The sequence below is a fragment of the Narcine bancroftii genome, chromosome 2 (assembly GCF_036971445.1).
Source record: "Narcine bancroftii isolate sNarBan1 chromosome 2, sNarBan1.hap1, whole genome shotgun sequence".
Classification (NCBI taxonomy): domain Eukaryota; kingdom Metazoa; phylum Chordata; class Chondrichthyes; order Torpediniformes; family Narcinidae; genus Narcine; species Narcine bancroftii.
This window is the reverse complement of record NC_091470.1, coordinates 316,208,163-316,230,781: the sequence shown is the minus strand read 5'-3', so window position 1 is coordinate 316,230,781 and position 22,619 is coordinate 316,208,163. Positions and strand designations below refer to the sequence as shown.

Genomic DNA, 22,619 nt, shown 5'->3' with positions numbered 1-22,619 from the left:
TTCCTTGGCCTATTTTCCCAGTTCATCTAAATGCTGCTGTAATCTTAGATAACCTTTTTCAATATTCACTTACCCCCAATTTTTGTCACCTGCAAACATACTAACATGCCAGCTATATTGTCATCCATATTGTTAAAACAGATGAAATCATGGTGGATCCAGCATAGATCCCTGCAGCGCATCCCAGGTCACAGGCCTCGAAACTGAACAACCCTCAACTATTACTTCCTGTCTCCTACAATCAAGCCAATTCTGTATCCATTCTGCAAAACTTGCCTTGGATGACACGTAGAACCTTGTCAAAGGCCTCGATAAAAGTATTTAGAGCAGTTCAAATCCAAGAACTATATTCCTCCATTATCTATATTCTCCTACTTTGGAATATTTATCACTATTCTACCATGAAGCTGAGGCACCTATCACAATAAGAAGACATGCCTGATTTTCAAAAATTAAACACCAAATGCAAGTTCTAACACCAAAAGTCAGCACATAACAAGGAGAGACATTCAATTTCACAATGAATACATCAAATCAAAGGGACAAGTAGAAAAGCAAGGCTGGTGGGAAGAAATGGTGGCAGAGTTAAGACATAGGAAGAAAATACAAGGGGATGAGGAAAAGAAGGAGTGTTGGGTTGAAGGAAGGAAGAAACTTGAGAATGAGAAGGTGCAAGACAACATGAAAACAAAGAGGGAATGGAAAAGAAGAAAATGAAAACAGGAATGGAACTATGCATCATTCCTATACTGAAAAGAATGGAGCTGCCTGCTCTGAACAAAACCTTGCACAGGCTCAATATTTGGTCTTTAGCATTCCATGAATTATTTTTTGAAGAAATGCCAATTGACTCCATAGCCTCCTGTAGACTGGCCAGTGGAAATCCTCCAAAGCGGAGATTAGGCACCCACTCTTTTTGTCACTGCCAAAGCAGCAGGTCAATCAGCATGTTTAGGTGCTACCTGGACGGGCAGGAAACAAGATGGGGAGCAAGGTCTGGAGCAATGTTAATTGCATGATGAAAAATAAAAGCAAATTACATCCTAACCAATAAATAACATTATTAAACAATTGCAACTCTGCAATGTAATATTGTAATGAAGCGATACATTAAGCACTGCATGATACCAGACATCATTATGCAGTTCAAAGGATATAGCAGTGGAAGATGCATTAATTTCCACTGACCACAAAGGGTTATTAAACTTCTTATTGGAGTGGATCATCAGGAGTTGTCAACTACAATTAACTACCACAACAATTTATTCCCATGTGGCGCTGAGTGGAGCTGAAGAAAGCACAGCCACCACGTTGAGGGTCGTTAACGACTGTTTTTATTTGAATTTAGCGCGTGCCCCTTTAAGGGCAGCGTTGGTTCAGTCACCATGTGCGTAGTAGCATCATAATCGCTGCCTGGGGCACGCGCTGAGCGGGAGGTTTGTTTGAAGAAGAACCCCCGACAGCGCCATCTTTCCGGGGCTGCCCCGCCACGTGGCGTTACATGCGGGGATGGTTCGCCCTGAGAGAGTGCACCATCAGTCCCAATGCATTCTGAAAGACTGGAAATGGAATAAATCCTATTGCATGTTTCCACAATGACTTACACTGTAATCATAATGTGTATTTTTTTTTGGGAGATCCCAAATGAATTTGAGTACAGAAAGTTTAAAATGGTGCTTATACTCACTAAATTGAGTTTCTTACAGAGTTAAGTCACTCAACAGTATGCTTGGTACTCGCTGGATGTCACAGACACAGCTCAGCGTTGGTGTGCTATTTGCACTAGGTCAAACGAGAGCTTGAAATTGCCCAATCATATATTTTTTTTAAAGGCAATTTTCATTCTCATCCCTGACCATTTTTTATTATGTGTTTTAACACTTCACTTTAATCTTCTGCTGAAGGTTCTTACAGTGCCGTTAGGTAGAAAATTTCAAGATAAAGACTCTGTGTCAATGAAAAACTGGTGATGTTTTTCCACATTAGCATGATGTCTGACATAGAAGGGAACCTACTGTGATGTTACCATGCACCTACTGCCCTTGTAGAGATCACAAGTTTGGGAGAAACTATGAAAGTGGCCTGGGTGAGCAACTGTAATGCCTTTTGGAGATACAGCCATTTTGCATCCATGAAGGAGGAAATGAATGAAGACTACATACTTTGTCCTGGACAGGAATTGGTACACAGAATAGCACAGCATAGCACAGGGTTAGGCTCTTCAGCTCATGTCAAAATGTTGAAACTATGGAAAAATTAAACTAAAACTCTGCTGCTTGCACATGACACACCACCCTTTATTCCCTAATATTGGTTTATCTATTTAGAAAATGATTTTTTTAACATTTTAAGAATTTTAAAACCACATCTACAATTATTAGGTTGAAAGAATAATACATATGTGATGTTTACAAATATATATATAAACATTAAAATGTAATTCCGCCCCACCCCCTCACCCTAAAAAAGGAGAATATCAAAAAAAGAAAAACCATCTCATTACACATAATATTGGAGCTAAGGGTGGTGAGCAATCGGAGTCCTTCAAATTTTGAAGCCAACACATTGTAAGTATGGGCTCCATATTCTCAAAATGATATTTATTACATAAATTATGTTATTTTTTCAAGTGGAATACAAAAACGCAATGCAGCATGTCATCTCTCCATTCCTAAATCTGTATTTGATTTCCAAGTAATGGCAATTCTCTTTCTAAAAACTGCTAAAGCAAATCATAAAAATTCCATTTGATGCATAGTTAATTTTAATCTAAGACTAATCATTTTAATACAACCAACAAAAATAATATCGGATCTAGTGGGAATTTTTCCTTTTAATAGTTTCTCCAAAAAATTTTTTTTAACTTCTATCCAAAAAGGTTTTTACTCAAGGGCACTCCCAAGTAGAATGTAAAAAATGAAATCATTTTTTGATCACATCTAAAACATAAATCGGATACTACTAAATTCAACTTTTTAAATTTTTGGGGAGTTAAATATAATTGATGTAAAAAATTATATTGAACTAATCTAGATCTTACATTAATAATTTTTGTCATACTATCCTTACAAAGTTCCTTCCAATCATTTTCATCTATTTGTTTACCTCAATCAACCTCCCATTTTAATCTTGATTTATGAATTCCTATTCTAGGAGCTGTTTTTTGAAGTAATTTATACATCTCTGAAATAAATTTATTCATAACCACCCTTAATTATTAATAATTCTAATTCATTTTGCTTAGATAATCTCAAATTATGATCTAATTTATCAATCAAAAAGGCTTTGACTTGATAATAACAAAAAGAATTATTATTCAGGACATTAAATTTTTCCTTCATTCATTGAAAACAAACTTCTATTCTTTTTATCCCCATTTGACTCCAAGTCATCAAAAATTGATTATTCATATAAAAAGGAAAAAGTCTATTTTGATATAAAGGTGTTCTTCGGGAAATTAAACCTTTTCCACCTATCTCATAATCTTCTTCTTTATTCCATAATTCAATCAAAAGTCTCGTGGAATTGGTAAAAAAAAGTATCTATTTAGAAAAGTTTTTTTTAAATAAAACTATTTTAAAGTTAGTATAAAACATCTAACTAAATTTTTAAGATGTCACTTAAGAAAGAAAAAAACATCTAAACTAACTCGTACAAAGAAGATTTCTCTGAATCAAACATTCTATTTATAAATTTCAATTGGCTGCTTTATAATTCTTAAAAAGAGTAAGTTGTAAACCTAACTTCTCTAAACTCTAGGCATCTTTCCATAAAAACTTTCTAATACTTGAATTTAAATCCTTTTTTTTTTAGGTATACCACAAGGAATTGACTGAAAAAGAGATTGAACCCTTTGAAAAATATTCATTTTAATACAATTTACTCTATCCATTAAAGTTATAGGTAAATCATTCCATTTATTTAAATTAGCCTTAATTTTATTAAATGAAGGAAAATAATTTATCAGTTCTCATCCCCAAATATTTAATTCCATATTTTGACCATTTAAATTGGTTAAATTGTTTACAACCTCCTTTTACCAAGGGCATAATTTCACTTTTATCCCAATTAATTTTAAAACCTGTTATTTCACCATAATCTTTCAACCTTGTATACAAATAACACAAAGAATTTATAGGATATGTCATACAAATCAAAACATCATCAGAAAATAAATTAATTTTATATTCTTCTGAACTAATTTTTATACCCTTAATACCAATATCTTCTCTCATTAATTCTGCTAATGGTTCAATTGCTAAAACAAACAAAGCCAGGGATAATGGACATCCAATGAAAACGCCGAAGAAATTTGTCCATTCGTTACTACCTTGACAGGATTTTTATTATAATATTTTAATCAAATTAATAAACAAAGATCCAAAACCAAATTTTTCTAACACCTTAAATAAATAATTCAATTCTAGCCTATCAAAATCCTTCTCAGCATCTAAAGTTAAAACCACCGGCAATGCACCTTTCGTTTGAGATGTATGTATTAAATTAATCATTCTAACAAAATTATCTGCAGAATGTCTTTAACAAACCCAGACTGATCTACACAAATTAAACTGGCTAAATAATTAGTGAATCTATTTGCTAAACCTTTAGCTATTATCCTATAATCAATATTTAATAATGATTTTTGACTATAAGTTTCCGTTTTTAATGGATCCCTATCTTTCTTGGGTATAACTGTAAAAAATGCATTCAAAAAAGATTCCATTACAGAATAGGTTTCACTTGCCTGTTTCAATAGTTCTATAAAAAGAGGCATTAATATCTTTAAAATTTTTGTAAATTTCTGACAGAAAACCATCCAGTTTATAAAGAATTAAGGGCATTAATAATTTCCCTCATCATAAATGGTGCATCTAAATCTTTTTGATCCTGGCAATTTTAGATTTTAAAAAATCTGAATCTTATTTACATCATTATACAACTTAAAATAAAAATCTTTAAAAGAATAATTTCTTGAGGTTTAAGGAACTGTTTTTAGAGTTCCCTTTATTAGCATTAATAGTTCTTGAAGTTTGTTCAGCTTTTAATTGCCAAGCCAAAACCTTGTGTGCTCTTTCTCCAAATCCATAATATTTTTATTTAGTTCTTTCAATTAATTTTTCAGTTCTAAGTCTGCATTGAATCATAATTTCTTCTTTATTCACTTCAGATGTATTTTTATAAATCTTATTTCTCAAATTCTCTATTTTTTTCTAATTTATCTAAATCCTTAACATAATCTTTTTAATTTTAACTGAATAACTTATTATTTGACCTCTTAAATAAACCTTCAAGGCATTAAAACATTTTTTTTATTATTCATTGAATATGAATTAATATCTAAATATTCCTGGATTTGTCTTCTTATAAAATTACAAAAATTATTATTTAAAAAAAACAATGAAGAATTAAATTTCCATCTATACGACATTTTTTCCTTATTAGGAATTATACATGACATCAAAGGGTGTGAATGATCTGATAAAATCTTAGCTTTATAATCTGCTTGCATAACTCTTCCTTGAAAAATTTGCTGACATTAAAAACACATTTTTCTTTAAATAAGTCATGTCATTAAAAATAAAAGTAATCTTTTTCTTTTGAATTTAACAGTCACCAGATATCAACCAAATTTCAATCTTTCATCAAAGTTAAAATTCTTTCAGCAGTTTTAGTCCTAATAACTGATTTTTGTGACTTATCCAAAATTGGATCTAAACAATTAAAATCTCCTCCGATTAGAACATTTTCATATGCTTCAGCAAAGTACATAAAAGACTTACTAATACATTTCTGAATAAATATTACAATGTACTAAGACAAATCTCCCAGCAGAATCTGTAACTACAGATTGTATCTTAACAGGAACTTTCTTATTAATCAAAATAGCAACTCCTCTTGCTTTAGAATTAAACAAAGAAGCTACCACTTCACCTACCCATTCCCTTTTTAATTTTTGCTGTTCCTTTTCAGTTAAATGTTTTTTTGTTTAAAAAAAATCAATAGCGACCCTTTATTTTTTTAAAGTATAAACCTTTTAATTGTGCTATTAAGCCCATTTATATTGGATATAAAATTTAATACATTATTACCCATCATATTCAAATCTAAGAATCAAAGAACTCTCGCCATTTGTCCCACTGGAGCACTGTTCCATAAATGTATTCAAATAAATTTAACATTTCCAAGAAAAAAAAGAAAAAATCCTTGGTTTTTAAAAAAACCTGTACTAATTCCCTTTCCTTTGCCACAAAGTGGCACATGGCTATGGAAGGAGAAGACAAAAAGTCCACCCTTTCCAGACAGAATATACGTAACTTCAATTATAGTTCATTCAAGTATAAGTGGCTTCTTCGAGATGTTTATTCATTGATAATCATTAATCTCCACCAGTTCTTGATGGTTTAAAAATTGTCGCACATCTTTTGCCTTCTCATCTTGATGAAATGAAAGCTGTTGAGTAGTCTGACTGAAACTTGTATTTTGATCTTGTTTAAGATTTGGCAAAGAATTAGCAAATTTCAAAGCCCCTTCATCATTGAAAAACCGCGATTGATTTTCTCCAGAAAACACTATGGCTGGGTAATTAACTTCCAATGAACTTCCAATGAACTGATTTCGCAGGGTTAAATTCCTTTCTTTTTTTTTAAACAACTGACATGCTTAAATCTGAATAGAAAAACACTCTTATTTCCCCACTATTAAGGGGCCTTGTTGTTTTTGAGAATTTTGAACCGTCAATCTTAATATCATTATTTTATCTTGATAACATAAACACCTTATCAAAATTGAGTGTGGCACTTGACCTGGAAATAGTTTCTTTCTATTTGCTCTACCCAATTCTAATCCAGTAGGAAAATTTTCAGGACCAATAATTTCTGGAATCCATCTTTGAAAAAATTACACTGAATTAGATCCTTCAAAATCTTCAGATAGCCCAACAAACTTAACATTATTTCTGCGACTATGATTCTCCAGCACATAAATTTTTTGTAAAAGTTATTTTCTTTGTACCTCCCAAGCCTTAAAAGAATCTTCCATTTTATTAACTGTATCGTTGCATTGGTCTACTTCATCATGATAATTTTGAACATCATCTTCAATTTTCTGAACTTTAGTTTTACCTTTTTCCACAATTTCAGCATATTTTAACATTTCTTACTTAATAACTTTCATATCACCTTTCAAATATTGAAATTGCATTTTAGATTAATTTTTAGAAGACCCAAACTGTGAATCCATACATTTCATCAAATTCCCTACTTGACTAACAAAGTTTGCAAAGCTTTAAATTCTCACTCAAACTTAACTTCAGGATGTTCAAACTTTATATCCTCCATACCTTGAATAAATTGGGCTGTTTCTTCAATTCTTTTTCTCCCTCCAATTCTTCTTAAATTCTTGCTTTTCAGCATCTTCTTCCTCCAAAGATAAAACAGGTCCAGGCTCTGAATAAGGCCACTGCTGTAAACGGGTCTGACTAGCAACACTAGCAGACCCTGGTTCAATTGACTAAGTCCCCATGTAGACACTGCTAGATCGATTGTGCGCATGTGCGGATTTCCGTGCATGCATGGTTATTCCTGCGCAATTTGTAGTTTAATAGTCGTCTTCTGAACTCCAGCACCATCTTCCCCCGCTCCCCAGAGAAGTGGTGCTAGTGTCACGTGGATCTTCACCATTGTTACTCAGGTCATCCTTGGAGGGAGTGGAGCTTGATTCAGAGGCTGAAGCGTTACGAAGGCCCAACTTCTTCAGTTATACTAATGTCTTTAGTAGTCGTTTTCTTAGCTATTTGAGTCTTAGTCTTTTTTGTAGCCATAGTATATCACTTCAAATTGATCTCAATGTTCTTAATTAATTCTGCTGGGAGAGGCGAAAATCCACATCTCCAACCTACGCCATCATGTCATACCACCCCCCCGCCCCCCCATTTAGAAAACTCTTGGATGCTATTATGAATCTGCTCCAACCATTACACCTAATAGCTCGTTTCAGAGACCTACCATTGTTTAAAGATATCTTGCATGTTTCCTTCGGTGACATTTTTACCCTGGCGGGGTGTGGGGGGGGGGGGGGGGGAAGAGAGGAGATTCTGTTTGTTCTATGACTCTCATAATTCCATAAACATCTATCAGATTTCTGCTTAACCTCCAATGCTCTAAAGAAAACATCCCAGGTTTATCTGACCTCTCCCCATAGCTCAGACCCTCTAATTCAGGCAGCACCCTTGTGGCCCCTCCATCCTTCTTGTAACCTTGTTGTGACCAATGAAAACGAGCATGCCATTAACTTTATCATCCTATCTACTTGTGTAGACGCTTTCAAACAGCTACAAGACCTGGACCTTCAGATCCCTAAGCAGATCAACCTTTCATATATGGAAATTAATTCTACTGTAATGAAAACTACCAGTGATCACCAGCATTAAATTACAAATTTGATAGCAACTTCTGCAATGTGCAAATAGAAATAGAAAGGTTAGCATCAGTGACAATATTCCTTCATTGAATTCATGGTTTATCCATCTTGTCCAAAATTTAGAAATATGATGAGAATGGGAATTTCCAAACCTTATTCAACAAATTGCAAGTTTTTAAAGTGGTAGACAAAGCTATAATTACTGCTGAGCAACTCAACCACCCATGTTAAAAAAAATACACAAATTGTTATTTATTCAAATGTTTCTAAAAATTTTTTTTAAATTAGTTTACTTTTTGATAAAATGATAGATATTTCAGCAAATGGGACCAGCTCAAGTACATACCTAGACTGGCATGGAAAAGTTGGGCTGAATAGCTCTTTTTCATGCTTTATCACTCTATGACTATACAGTAGCTATAAAATGAAACCTTTTGCTTTGAACTGCATAGACTGCTGTGCGAATGGTTAAAACAATCAGTCTGATGTCATTTGCTGGGCACTAGGTATTCTTTGAACTGACATTCCATTTAAAAACAAAACAAGTAACAGGGCAGGTCCACACAAGAGATCAGTGCAGGTTTCTTTTTGGTCACTAGCCAGTGACATCATTCAATGGATTGCAGGAATAGAGGGTAGAGGAGCCTGTCATTATTAAACTTGTTTGAAATATGCAGCTATATTTAAGAGGCTTAAACTTCCAGAATAAATTTTAAACAAATGATTTCAGTGAATTGCTGGAATTATGTACCTTCAATTTTTTCCAAAGATGCAGTTTTCTTGTACAAAAATCAAAATTGATAGTAAATTACAACCAATTGCAAGGGGAATACAGATCGAGATTTATCAAGTCAATAGTGTTCCATACATTTATCAGAATTTTGGAAAAAGTAAGCTTAGTTAAAATGCGAAGTGAAACTAAAGACAGGCACTGACTCTTGGCAAGCCTCTCATTTTAAAATGCAGACAGCTTGGAAGTTGTGTTAAGAAAGAATGTACTGCATACAGAAATAAAAATACGTTTGCAATACCAAAGCAGAAACAAAAATGAAGAAATTGGACAGTAATTGCTCTATTCTACTCCTCATCTACACATTTACACAAAGATACAAATAACTTTGCTGACAAAATGACAATGTCAGCTGTAGAGGATGAAAGAAATTCTGACAAATCACTAACATTCATGGTACTGAATTATATAAATGAGAACTGATAACAGCAAGATTTACAGATTTTAAAGTATTAAAAATATTAGCATATGGCCCTAAGACCAAGTAACAAAGGTCTATCAACCCAATTTCTATTTACACATTTATGGATGAATACAATCGTGCATACCTGGTAAAATTCCACCAGCAATAAAAGATGCCTTCTTGTCGTACTCTACATGCAAGCTGGTAGGCCTGTTGGGATCTGGAATTACATTTAATCTCAGCACTGGTCCGTCCAATGCACTTTTATTAATGATGGCTTTAACTTGTAATGTATATTCTCCCCTGAAATTTAAAAAAAATAAACTTTGCAATGTAATACTTTTAACATTTTTGAAATCCAATGAAATAAAATTTTATAAGAATTTTATTCCCAGATTGATTTTGAATAAGATGCAAATTTTAAAAAAAACACATTTACATCAATTTAAGGTTGGTATGGTGACCTTTTAGTTAAAGACTATACCCAGATTTAAAAACTCAAAATGCCTTGATATACACTTGTACTAAGTCTATATTACCAAGGAAACACAGATGCCTTGTGGTTTCACAAATTCAAGCTTAAATTGAAGTAACTACACTGATTTTCATTGTATTACTCTGCCACCCAAGTGAATCCCATTTGCCAGTGTTTAGTGTGACAGACTATATAGAGTATACAGATACGTTTTTGAGAGATAAATTGGGAAAGGTTTGTCACAGTAGGTTACATACAAACTCTTTAAAACAGATCTTATTTGAAATACTGGAGCTCTGCTAATGCTAGACATATCGGCTTCTCGGACATTTTACAAGAGCTTTGAAGGGTGCTCAAGAGACTTCACTAATGGATTGTTGTTTACAAAAGGCAACAGATGAAAGAGCTTGTCTGGGAGAGCTTGCTGTTGTAAGAGGATCATGTGGTTTTGCAAGGAGAGAGAGTCAAACGGGCTTTCTCTGTGTGAGAGAGAGAGAGAGAGAGACACACACACACATCACTTGTACAGTGTTACAGCCAGCAGAAGTAGCTGGGACTGGAACAGGACAAGCTGGTAAGCCCATTTGGAAGACGGCCTGGTCAAAGCCTTGTCGTTCATGCAAGAAGAGAGGACTGGCTGGCTAATGTTTCACTTGGAATAAGGGAAACAAAAAGGAACTCTGTGGTGACCTGAAAGAAAGAGGTTATCATCTGGAAAACCCTGAAGTGGCAGGTTTCGTCAGCAAGACACTGGAGTGGCTGATGGAAGTACATCAGTTGTGGATGTTCTGGAACAACAAATCTCTCTCTGAAAACTGACAAAAACCTTCCTGAGCGGTAACCATTTACCTTTCAAGCAACAAAGCCTGGTGAACTTTATAAATGTTAAATTCTGTGCACAGTATAAGAATTGCCTGCAACCAGTGAACTTGGAGGAATGAGAAGTGAGATTGGACTGTGAACCAAAGAACTTTTCTGAACATTACATACACGTGCGCTTAGAATTAGAAGGGGGTTAAGTCAATAGAGTTAAGTTAAAGTTTGATTCTTTTTTATGCTTAAAAGATAATTAAAAGTAATTTTTGTTTAAGTAACAATTTGTCTTATTGCAGCTAGGTTTTAGGGTCCTCTGGGCTCGTAACATTGGTCCCTATCCCACTAAAGCCTTCCTAATCATGTACATATTTAAATGTCTTTTAAATGTTGTAATTGCACCCATCTCTATTACTTCCTCTGGCAGCTCATTCTATCTAACCACCACCAACTGTGTGACAAACATACTTTCCATGTCCTCTTTAAATCTTACCCCCTCATACCTTAAACCTATACCCACTGCGGAAAAAGTGAGACCATCCAACTCATCACGATTTGATAAACCCTGAAGTTCAGTTTCAGAGTGAGGAATTTCTGCTCCAGGAAAAACAGTCACAGCTTTAGTCTCTTGCTATAACTCAAGACCAGTCAGAATGATCGGGAATTTTTTTCTGCATCCTCTCAAGGCTTGTTCACATCTTTCTTAATAATATGACCAGAACTGCTCATAATATTCCAGTTGTGGTCTTATATTCCTATAATATGATGTCTTAACACATGTTCAAAGCCCTGATTAATGAATACAAGCACATCATATGCTGTCTTCAACCACAGTCTACTTGTGTAGTCACTTTCAGGGAATTATGCACTGGCACACGTTAGCCACTGTTCTTCAACAATCCTCTGGGCCCAGCCATTCACTGTGTACTATACTGCTTTGGTTTAACTTCCACCACTTTAAACTTGCCTGAGTTTATTTTCAACTGTCATTCTTTTGCCCACCTTCCCAACTAATCAAAATTTTAGACAACCTTCATTGTCCAGTCAGCCACTGATTGTGGTGGGATGCACATTTTTTCTAATCATTACCTACCTTCTCATGCAACTTGTTTATATGACAAACAACACGAGGTACACCATTTGGACAAACAACCTTCCACTACCACCTTCTGCTCCATTAAGCCAAATCTGTACCAAACTGGTGAGCTCATCTTGGATCATATGATCCTACCATCTCGTCAAAGACTTAGCTAAAAGTTCAGATAAACAGCATCCATCGTTCGGCCCTTATCAATCCTCTTGGCGATCCTCTTCCAAAAAAAAACTTGACATTTTGTGAATTCAGATTTCCTATGCACAAATGTCCAAAATGTCCATATATCCTTTCTTTCAAAGCCCCCTTCAGTAACGTCCCACCACTTAGGTTAAGCTAGTTGCTTGAAGTCCTTGCAGCCATTATGAAATCAAAGGCACAACATTACCACCTTCCAGACTTCAGGGACCTCACTGATAGCTCTAAGGAAGATTCAAAAATCTTTGCTATGGCCTTAGCCATTTCTTCCCACATTGTCTTAGGATACACCTGGTTTGGTCCCATGCCATCTATTCACCTTCATATGTAATGCCAATCTGTTACCATCTCTGAACTCTGTAATGCCAATCTGTTACCATCTCTGAACTCTGTAATGCCAATCTGTTACCATCTCTGAACTCTGTAATGCCAATCTGTTACCATCTCTGAACTCTGTAATGCCAATCTGTTACCATCTCTGAACTCTGTAATGCCAATCTGTTACCATCTCTGAACTCTGTAATGCCAATCTGTTACCATCTCTGAACTCTGTAATGCCAATCTGTTACCATCTCTGAACTCTGTAATGCCAATCTGTTACCATCTCTGAACTCTGTAATGCCAATCTGTTACCATCTCTGAACTCTGTAATGCCAATCTGTTACCATCTCTGAACTCTGTAATGCCAATCTGTTACCATCTCTGAACTCTGTAATGCCAATCTGTTACCATCTCTGAACTCTGTAATGCCAATCTGTTACCATCTCTGAACTCTGTAATGCCAATCTGTTACCATCTCTGAACTCTGTAATGCCAATCTGTTACCATCTCTGAACTCTGTAATGCCAATCTGTTACCATCTCTGAACTCTGTAATGCCAATCTGTTACCATCTCTGAATTCTGTAATGCCAATCTGTTACCATCTCTGAACTCTGTAATGCCAATCAGTTACCATCTCTGAACTCTGTAATGCCAATCTGTTACCATCTCTGAATTCTGTAATGCCAATCTTTTACCATCTCTGAACTCTGTAATGCCAATCTGTTACCATCTCTGAACTCTGTAATGCCAATCTATTACCATCTTTGAACTCCTTGGCTTCCATAGCCTTCTTGAATATTGAAGATAACTTTGCATGTTCATCTGGAACACAAGCATAACACTATTTCAGCATACTTGCAGGCCTTGCTTTGAAAAAGGCAAGCATTCAACATACTTGTTCTCTTCATTTCTAACATGATATGCTATTTCTACACTAACGCGGAAAATAACTGCCAATTGGCTTTTCTTGAGTTTTACCCAATTTCCAATGGAAAATTAGTTTGTCATTGTAAGAACCAGGATTCATCAGTATGACAATGTGGGGAAATCCTGACTCACTCATTCGATTACATTTTTAGATTGATGAAGGAAGGATGATAGATAGTGTCTACTTGAAATTTAGAAAGGTATTTGATCCAAAAGGTTAAGGCACACGATATCTAAAGCAAACTGGCAAATTAGATCCAAAATTGGCTTGGTAATAAGCAGCAGATTGTGGTGGAAAGTTGTTGTTCAGAATAAAAAAAATCTGAGTGTTGTATACCACACCCTTTTGTTTGTGATTCATCAACAATTTGGACGTGAATGCAAGGGAATTAGTAAATTTGTTGATGACAAAAATTAGTGTTGTGGATAGCAAGGAAGGGCATCAAAGACAATAGGGTATAGCTCAGATGGAAAGATGGGTGAAGCACTGACAGATGTTATTTAATCCTAACAAATGCAAAGCAATGCTTTTTGGAAAATAAAATTGTGGTAACATTTGTACAGTATACAAATGGGGACTAAAAAATGCCGTAGTTCATGTAGGGATCAATGAAGTGGGAAGGAAGGATGAGGAAATCCTGAAAGGAGAGTTCACGGAGTTGGGCGCTAGTTTGAAGGACAGAACCTCGAGGTTTGTGACTGCTGGATTGCTTCTCGTGCTGAGTGCTAGTGAGGTTAGGAATTGTAGAATAATGCAGCTTTACACCTGACTATAGACATGGTGTCAGAGGGAGGGCTTCAAGTTTCTGGATCATTGGGCTCTTTTTCAGCGAAGGTGGGGCCTGACCTGATGGGATAGTTTGCATCTGAACTGGAGGAGGACTAATATCCTTGCAGGAAGGTTTGCTAGTGCTGCTCTGAGGTGGGGTGTTTAAACTAGATTTGCAGGGGGATGGGAAAAAGAATGCCAGAACAGATTGAGGATTGGAGGAGGGAAAAGAAGTGAAAATTGCGTGCACCTTTGGAAATCAACAGATTGTACATGGTGGAAATGTTCTCAGGTGCATATATTTTAATACAACGAGTATTGTAGAAAGGAAGAAGAGCTGAGAGCATGGATTGGCACATGGAATTATGACCTCGTGGCCATTAGTGAAACTTGGTTGCAGGAGAAGGACTGGCAGCTCAGTCAGGTTTGTGCGATAGAAAGCAGGGTGAGGGAGGAGTGTCATTGTTCGGCAGGGAAAATAATAATAGCTGTACTCAGGCAGGACAGACCAGAGGACTCATCTACTGAGGTTATATGGGTGGAGCTGACGAACAGGAAAGATGGGACCACACTCAGAGTTGTATTATAGATCACCCAATAGTCAACGAGAATTGGAGCAGCAAATCTGTGGAAAGATAGCAGAAAGCTGGAGGAAACTCAAGGTTGCGAGAGTAGAACATTTAATTTTCCACATATTGACTGGGACTCCCATACTGCAAAAGGGCTAGATGGCTTAGAGTTGGCTAAATGTGTTCAGGAAAGTTTTCTAAATCAATATATAGAGGAACCAACTATTGGGGAATGAGCTAGGACAAGTGATAAGTATGTATAGGGGAACATTTTGGGTCCAGTGAACATAATAAATACCATTAACCCACTTTCAGGTGGCCAGAATACCCTGATGTAAAGTCTCCTATTCTACTTGAATGTGGCTGTTGGGAGGCCACCTGAAGCGGAAAACCCGACCCCGAGGAGTACTTACCCAACCCTCCTCAGGTAGGTATATTCTCCACTTCTGAGCATCCCCCGAGGCACCTGAAAGCAGCAGTGGCTGCTTGGGGTGGGGTGGCGGGCTGATGATGTTGCGGTGGCATCGTCAGCCTGAGACGCTTTGGTGCAATTTTTGAAAAACTGGGGAGTGTGCATGCTCGGCATTATTGGTACAGTCACATTTTACGGTATGTTAGAGACTTATTTCGACCCTATCGCTTCAAACTGGGTGATCCTGTGTTCCTTTCTGCTTCAGCTTTGATGCGCTGCAAATGACATTACGACAGTGGTCGGGACTACGGCCACAGTCGACAGGAACCAGCGTTCGCTCTGACGTGCCTCTCCTGCAGCTGGCCCTTTCAGGTGCCAGAACAGCGCCTACAGTGCTACCACCTGAACGTTACCTCAAACACACCCGCAGCCGCTTCTGCAGGCGCATTCTTGGAGTGATTGCACCTGAAAGCGGCTTTAGTTTCAAGTTAATTATGAAGGCAAAGTGTGGGCCTCAGGTTGAGATTCTAAATTAGAGAAAGACCAATTTTGAGGAAATGAGAAGATCTAGAATGCATGGATTGAAATAAGTTGTTTTAAGGCAAGGATGTTTGAGGTAAGTGGAGGACCTTCTTAGGTGAAATTTTGAGATTACAGGTACTCCCTGATTTGCCACCTATGCAAGTATATTTAAAATATTCTTAGCCACAGGTGTGGTACCAGAGGATTGGAGGGTAGCTCACATTATTCCATTGTTTAAAAAAGGCTCCAAAAGTAACCCTGGAAATAATAGGCTGGTGAGCCTGATGTCAGTAGTAGGTAAATTATTGGAAGGTCTTCTAAGAGATTGGATGTACAAGTATAGGTATACCCCGCTTCACAAAACTAGAGCATACATATTAAAACCTTTTGTAAGCCAAAATGGCATAAAGCAAAGACCCATTCAACACTATTGGAGGCTATTTTCGTAAAAGCAAAAACTCATTCAAATCTTTTCGTAAAAGCGAACATGGCTTTCTTCGTAAAAGTTATTGTAAAGCAGGATATACCTGTATTTGGATAGACATGGAATGATTAGGGATAGTCAACATAGCTTTGTGAGAGGTAGGTCGTGTTTAACCAACCTCAGAGTGTTTTGAGGAGGTTACCAGGAAAATTGACAAAGGATAGGTTGTGCTGTTGTCTGCATGGACTTTAGTAAGGCTTTTGACACAGTCCCACATGGGAGGTTACTCAGGAAAGTTCAGATGCTTTGTATTCATGGTGAGGTGGTAAACTGGATTCAACAATGATTGGACAGAAGCCAGAGAGTAGTGGTAGATGATTGCTTCTCAGACTGGAGGCCTGTGACAAGTGTTGTGCCCAGGAATCAGCGCTGGGACCAGGCTGTTTGTCATCTTTATCAATGATCTGGATGATGTGGTAAATTAGATCAGCAAGTTTGCAGATGACATTAAGAATGAAGGTTTTCAAAGCTTGCAGAGGGATCTGGACTAGGTGGAAAATTGGGCTGAAAAATGACAGATGGAATTTAATACAGACAAGTGTAAGGTGCTGAATTTTGGAAGGACAAACCAAGAAAGGACATACATGGTAAATGATAGTTGGGTACTGAGGAGTGAGGTAAAACAAAGGGGTCTGGGAATACAGATACATAATTCCATGAAAGTGGCATCACAGGGTAAGAAAGAGAGTTTTTGGCATTTTGGTCTTTATAATCCAAGTTTTGAGTATAAAATTTGGGATATGATAGGAAAGATGTACAAGACATTGGTGAGGCCAAATTTGGATTATCGTGTGCAGGTTTGGTTACCTAACTATCGGAATGATTTCAATAAGATAGAAAGAGTGCAAAGACTATTTGCTTGGACTTCAAGAACTGAGTTACAAGGAATGGTTAAACAGGTTAGGACTTTATTCCCTGGATCATTGAAGAATGATCAATGAAGTATTTGATAGAGGTGTTTAAAATTATGAGGGGAATAGACAGAGAAAATATAGATGGGCTTTTTCCACTGAGGGGAGGTGAGGTACAAACCAGACAAGGGATAAGAGTGCAAGGGCAAAAGTTTAGAGGGAACGAGGGGGAACTTCTTCAGAGAGCGATGGGAGTGTAGAATGAGCTGCCAGTTGAAGTGGTGAGTGTGGGCTCAATTTTAACATTTGAGAAGAATTTGGATAGGTAGACGGATGGTAGAGGTATGGAGGGCTATCAACTGAGTGTAGGTCAGTGGGACTAGACAGGAAAATAGTTTGGCACAGACAAGGGCCAAAGGGACTAATTTCTGGTGCCCTGCGCAGGTCCATTGCTCTTCCAGAGTCTGCAACCCTGATAGTATGCTGCCCAGTATAGGTGCTGGCATCTTGAGCACAAACCTCTGTGGTTGCATGATTAAAAAAAAGTCAGCTCCTTTAAAAGGCCATTTGAAGCCCATACAGAACCATCAGCACCCTATCTATATTCCTCTTTCTCCCCATCACAGCACTGCTGTTACAATAGCACCAGCAGTGCCAATATATAGAATGAGTTTGTCCAAAGCATTCTGGAGGTATAAAGGCTTGTTATGACTCCTTGAAACAATCATTATTCTTTATCTTTTAATCACATCATTTTAAAAAAAAAATTACATCCTTTTTACGAACTCTCAGAAATGGTGATAATATATCGGCATGGATAAAGAAGGCTAAGCTGATTCTTGGGATGAAGGTAGATGTGTAAAGAGGTGGTGAGCCTAGACTCACTGAAGAATGAGAGGCAATCTTACTGAATCAACAGATTATCGGTAAGGTGGCTACTAAAAATATGGTTTTCCAAGTGAGACAATCAGTCTATCCAGAAATTGGGGGCACAATTTCCATACAAGGGGTGTGTGGCAATTTATAATTTCACCACTCCCCCAACCCCCCCAGAGCTGAGGAACTAATGTAATTGAACAGAGATTAGCACATATTTGAACAAGATAAGCAAGGAGAGGGGTTAGAGCAGGTTAAGTGGTGTCCAGGCCAAGGCTGCATTAACATGATCGTAATCAATGGCAAAGTCTGTGCAGCCGATGAGCCTACTCTCTGCTACTGTTCCACTCTTTAAGTAGATCAACTTTTAATTTTTTTTATACTCAACAAAATATGGAATAGGGAGGAGAATCTAACTAATAATTCAAAACTTTTTAACCACACATCACATTATCATTCTGAAGGAAATGTATTAACCCATGTCTAATTTAACAGGAACAAATTTAACAACTTAACCACAAGGGTTGTGAACTCCATGCGAGCGGTGGACAAAACCAGGCACCACAAGTGGGAGAACACCAGCTCATCGAGAAGGAGAAGCCCAGAAGACCCAACAGAGGAATCTCCAGCAGCAAACCAGTATGCAACTGGGCAGCTGAAGGACTCACACCCAGCTGTGGGCTGATGGAGACTGGCTTGTGGGAATCAGGTTTTGATTCTGGGATTTGGGAGGAGCCTCTTGGTAAAGAGAACTTCTGAAGGGCATCTGGGTTAACAGCTTCTGTTTGGAACTAAGGGCCAAGGAATGTGACTTGGATGTTGAAGCTCAGGTTCACTGCTAGAACAAATAAGAGGCTATGTGGCTAGAGAGTATGGGAGGTAGTGGCATCAGAGGTGGTGGTGTCAACAAAAGGACTCTCTTTTGCCTTCTCTTTTTGCTCTTGGCCAGGTGTCAGACTAGTGGCATCTTTTTCTGTGCATTTATGTACAAAAAGTAAACAAATTTTGTGTATTATGTACAGCATTAAAAGAACCAGAACTTTATTGAACAGTACTGTACTTTCCATTTTTTTGTGTTCCAGACCAATTGAGACAAATGTTTAGATCCCACTGGCTTGTTTTTGTACTGTTCTACTATATTTATACTTCAGTATGTACACATTTAAAATTGCTCTCAACAGATTTTTTTTAAATAAGCTTTTCTTGGAGCCAAATGTAGATATCACACATCTCCCTAAATGACCAATTGATAATATGGCCATATTTTTAGTAGCCACCTTACCGATAATCTGTTGATTCAGTAAGATTGCCTCTCATTCTTCAGTGAGTCTAGGCTCACCGCCTCTTTGCACATCTACCTTCATCCCAAGAATCAGCTTAGCCTTCTCTATCCATGCCAATATATTATCACCATTTCTGAGAGTTCTTAAAAAGGATGTAATTTTTCTTTTAAAAAGGATGTGATTAAAAGATAAATAATATTTCCTGTTTTGAGGAGTCATAAGCCTTTATACCTCCAGAATACTTTGGACAAACTCATTCTATATATTGGCACTGCTGGTGCTATTGTCACAGCAGTGCTGTGATGGGGAGAAAGAGGAACATAGATAGGGTGCTGATGGTTCTGTATGGGCTTCAAATGGTCTTTTAAAGGAGCTGACTTTTTTTTAATCATGCAACCACAGAGGTTTGTGCTCAAGATGCCAGCACCTATACAGGGCAGCATACTATCAGGGTTGCAGACTCTGGAAGAGCAATGGACCTGTGCAGGGCACCAGAAATTAGTCCCTTTGGCCCTTGTCTGTGCCAAACTATTTTCCTGTCTAGTCCCACTGACCTACACTCAGTTGATAGCCCTCCATACCTCTACCATCTGTGTACGTATCCAAATTCTTCTCAAATGTTAAAATTGAGCCCACACTCACCACTTCAACTGGCAGCTCATTCTACACTCCCATATGTATTATAATATGTATTTGAATTAAAAAGGCAATAAATATTCAAAACATTCAATTATCCTAGCGCAATAAGTGATTTAGCAAACGTGCGCATAGTCCTTTTGTGAATGCTGGAACAGCCCCTGATCGTTGTAACAAGGGGAAGTTCAAGGCACTGATATCAGTTGGAAGTGCTGGTCTTCAGGCCAAAGGTAGCATTTAGGCTTCTTGACGTAATCACACTGAAGAGTCAGCTGACATTTGGGCCCAGAACCCCAAAACAAAATTCTACCACTGTGCCAAAATTGACTTCAACAAATTAATAAATTAGAAATTACATCTGAAGTTCCATAAATATCTTTAATGTTACATTAAAAACTGGCAGTTTCTAAGATATCAAGCAGCTTGAATTGACATTCTGCTCATCACCATGACTGTTTCAAAACATTTTGGGTTTAGAACCCACTTTTGAAATCTGAAGAATTCTATCCTCAATCCAGTTAATCTTAAGCATCATCTCAATAAAATTATTTTAATGGTTTTTATTTTTGCTGTTTTAAATTATTTTGACTTTATCAAATCAAAAGACTCAAAAAGTACAACAAATAGATTAAATGATATACCATTCCTACATTTTTTTTCCATGTGACCATGACAATAGTTTATAAACATACCAGTGGTGTAATTGGCAGCTGGTGCACAGCTGACTCATTTGACAGGGGTTTTCCTTGAGGTTCATGAATTAATAGAGGCCAAACGGCTAAAAATCTATTGTACTTGGTAGGTTACACGTTTAATGGCTATTCAATCAACCAAACCTGCACAATATTACAGACACAAATAATAGCAGTTCTAACATTTCCCACTGAGTTTATCATACAATGGCTTTAAATGTAACAATAAGCAGTTCTGTTGTGTTCTGTAATTTTAGATGGACATTTACCTTTTGTATTTAAAGAAAATCATCCAATTCAGGTTTACAAAAGGAAGACAGGTGATGAAAAGCTTTTGAATATTAAAATCATTCAATAAAGATGTAAATAAATTGAATTTAAATCACGGGAGAAGCAGAATCTGGCCATTGAAACCCATGCCACCCAAGTACGCCCAAATAACCTACTAACCCTGTATGTTTTTGAAGAGTGTGAGGAAACTACAGCACCTGAGGAAAACTTAAGCAGGACATGAGTTACTTTGTACAGACCTGAGAAACACATTTCCAAGTTTGCTTTGGAAAATCATCAGACGAACAAGGTAAAAGAGAAAAAGGATATGCTCGAAGCTTCCACGAAAGAGAGAAATATTCTTATACCTGGGACCCTTTGGCCCATGAATGCTAAAAGTGGAGGATCATTTGAGATGGTATTGGAGAACCTGTGTACAGCCTCGAGGCTGTGTATTGGAAAGCAGAGGAAAACACACACAAAAGTCTGCTTTGCAGCATGCTTAATACATCTAGAAAAAACATGCATATTTAAAAAATAATAATTATACCTTGCTGCAAAGATTTGAAACAAACCAAAGTTTGCCCTTCCATCTTCATCAGTTTTCTGCTGTTGTGGTGCTGGTGATAACTGAAAGAAAATAAAATCCTAGATCATTCTGGTATAACCATAATATGCAGATAATGTTGATTTATCTAGTAGAATAAATCTATGAAAAATAATTACAATATAAACTAGAATATTTTAAGCTTTGTATTTCAGTATTGCCAGCACCTCTGGTATTTTGCCATCCACCAATCCGAAATACTGACAGTTTCTCAACTGTTCACTTTCCCTGCTGAAAACTTGGTTTTGTTTTAAATACCCAGAATCTGCTTCAATTTATTTTAACCGTTGTGCACGATACCAGGTGTGACAGATTATGTTATTATTTTATTCTTTATGTTTTAAAAGAGAGAAGTGTGGCAAGTATTTTTTTAGTGTAGGCCACGTACAAACACTTCAAAACAGATCTCATTTAAAATACTGGAGCTCTGCTCAAGCCCAGGCAGGCCGGCCTCAGAGGGCCTTTGCAAAAACTTTGAAGAGTGCCCAAGTGACACTAATGGATTGTTGCTTTGAAAAGCAACAGATGAAAGTAATCGGAGGATTAGGTCCGGAGCCACAGGCTGTCTGAGAGCAGTTTGCTGTTCTAAGAGGGTCATGTGGTTTTGCAAGCAGAGAGAGTCAAACAGGCTTTTCTCAGAGAGAGAGAGAGAGAGCGAGAGAGAGAGAGAGAGAGAATTGAGTTCAGCAGCAGCAGCTGGAACTGGAACAGGACAAGCTTGGAGAAAAACCCCATTTTGAAGGCAGGTCGTGAATTCTTAATTCAGCCTAGACAAAGCCCTTGTGGTCCATACAAGAGGAGAGGACTGGCTGCCTAATGTTTCACTTGAAATAAGGGAAACAAAAAGGAACTCTGTGGCAACCTGAAAGAAGGTCATCATCTGGAAAGTCCTGATGGATAAAGTTTCTTCAGCAAGACACTGACGTGGCTGATCAGAAGGGATCAGTTTTGTGGGTGTCCAGCGAACAACAAATCTCTCTCTGAAAACTGACAGAAACCATTTACCTTTCAAGCACCAAAGCCTGGTGAACTTTATAAATGTTTAATTCTGTGCACAGTATAAGAATTGCCTGCAACCAGTGAACTTGGAAGAATGAGATCCAAAGAGTTTTTCTGTACTTACACACATATTACATACACGTGCACTTAGAATCAGAAAAGGATTAAGTTAGGTTAGTTAAGTTAATAGTAATAAGTTAAGGTTTG

The 22,619-nt window shown here is 37.1% G+C and overlaps 1 protein-coding gene across 6 annotated transcripts in view; it reads right to left on the bottom strand.

The window, feature by feature from the left end:
• The window catches only part of smchd1 (structural maintenance of chromosomes flexible hinge domain containing 1), a 196,435-nt gene that overhangs the window by 36,074 nt on the left and 137,742 nt on the right, over window positions 1–22,619 (bottom strand). For all 6 annotated transcript variants that reach the window (XM_069921732.1, XM_069921734.1, XM_069921733.1 and 3 more), the window contains 2 exons: window positions 21,357–21,436; window positions 9,760–9,917 (listed from right to left, as the gene is read on the bottom strand). In XM_069921732.1, the coding sequence (XP_069777833.1) occupies window positions 9,760–9,917; window positions 21,357–21,436 (238 nt within the window). The remainder of the gene's footprint in view (window positions 1–9,759; window positions 9,918–21,356; window positions 21,437–22,619) is intronic.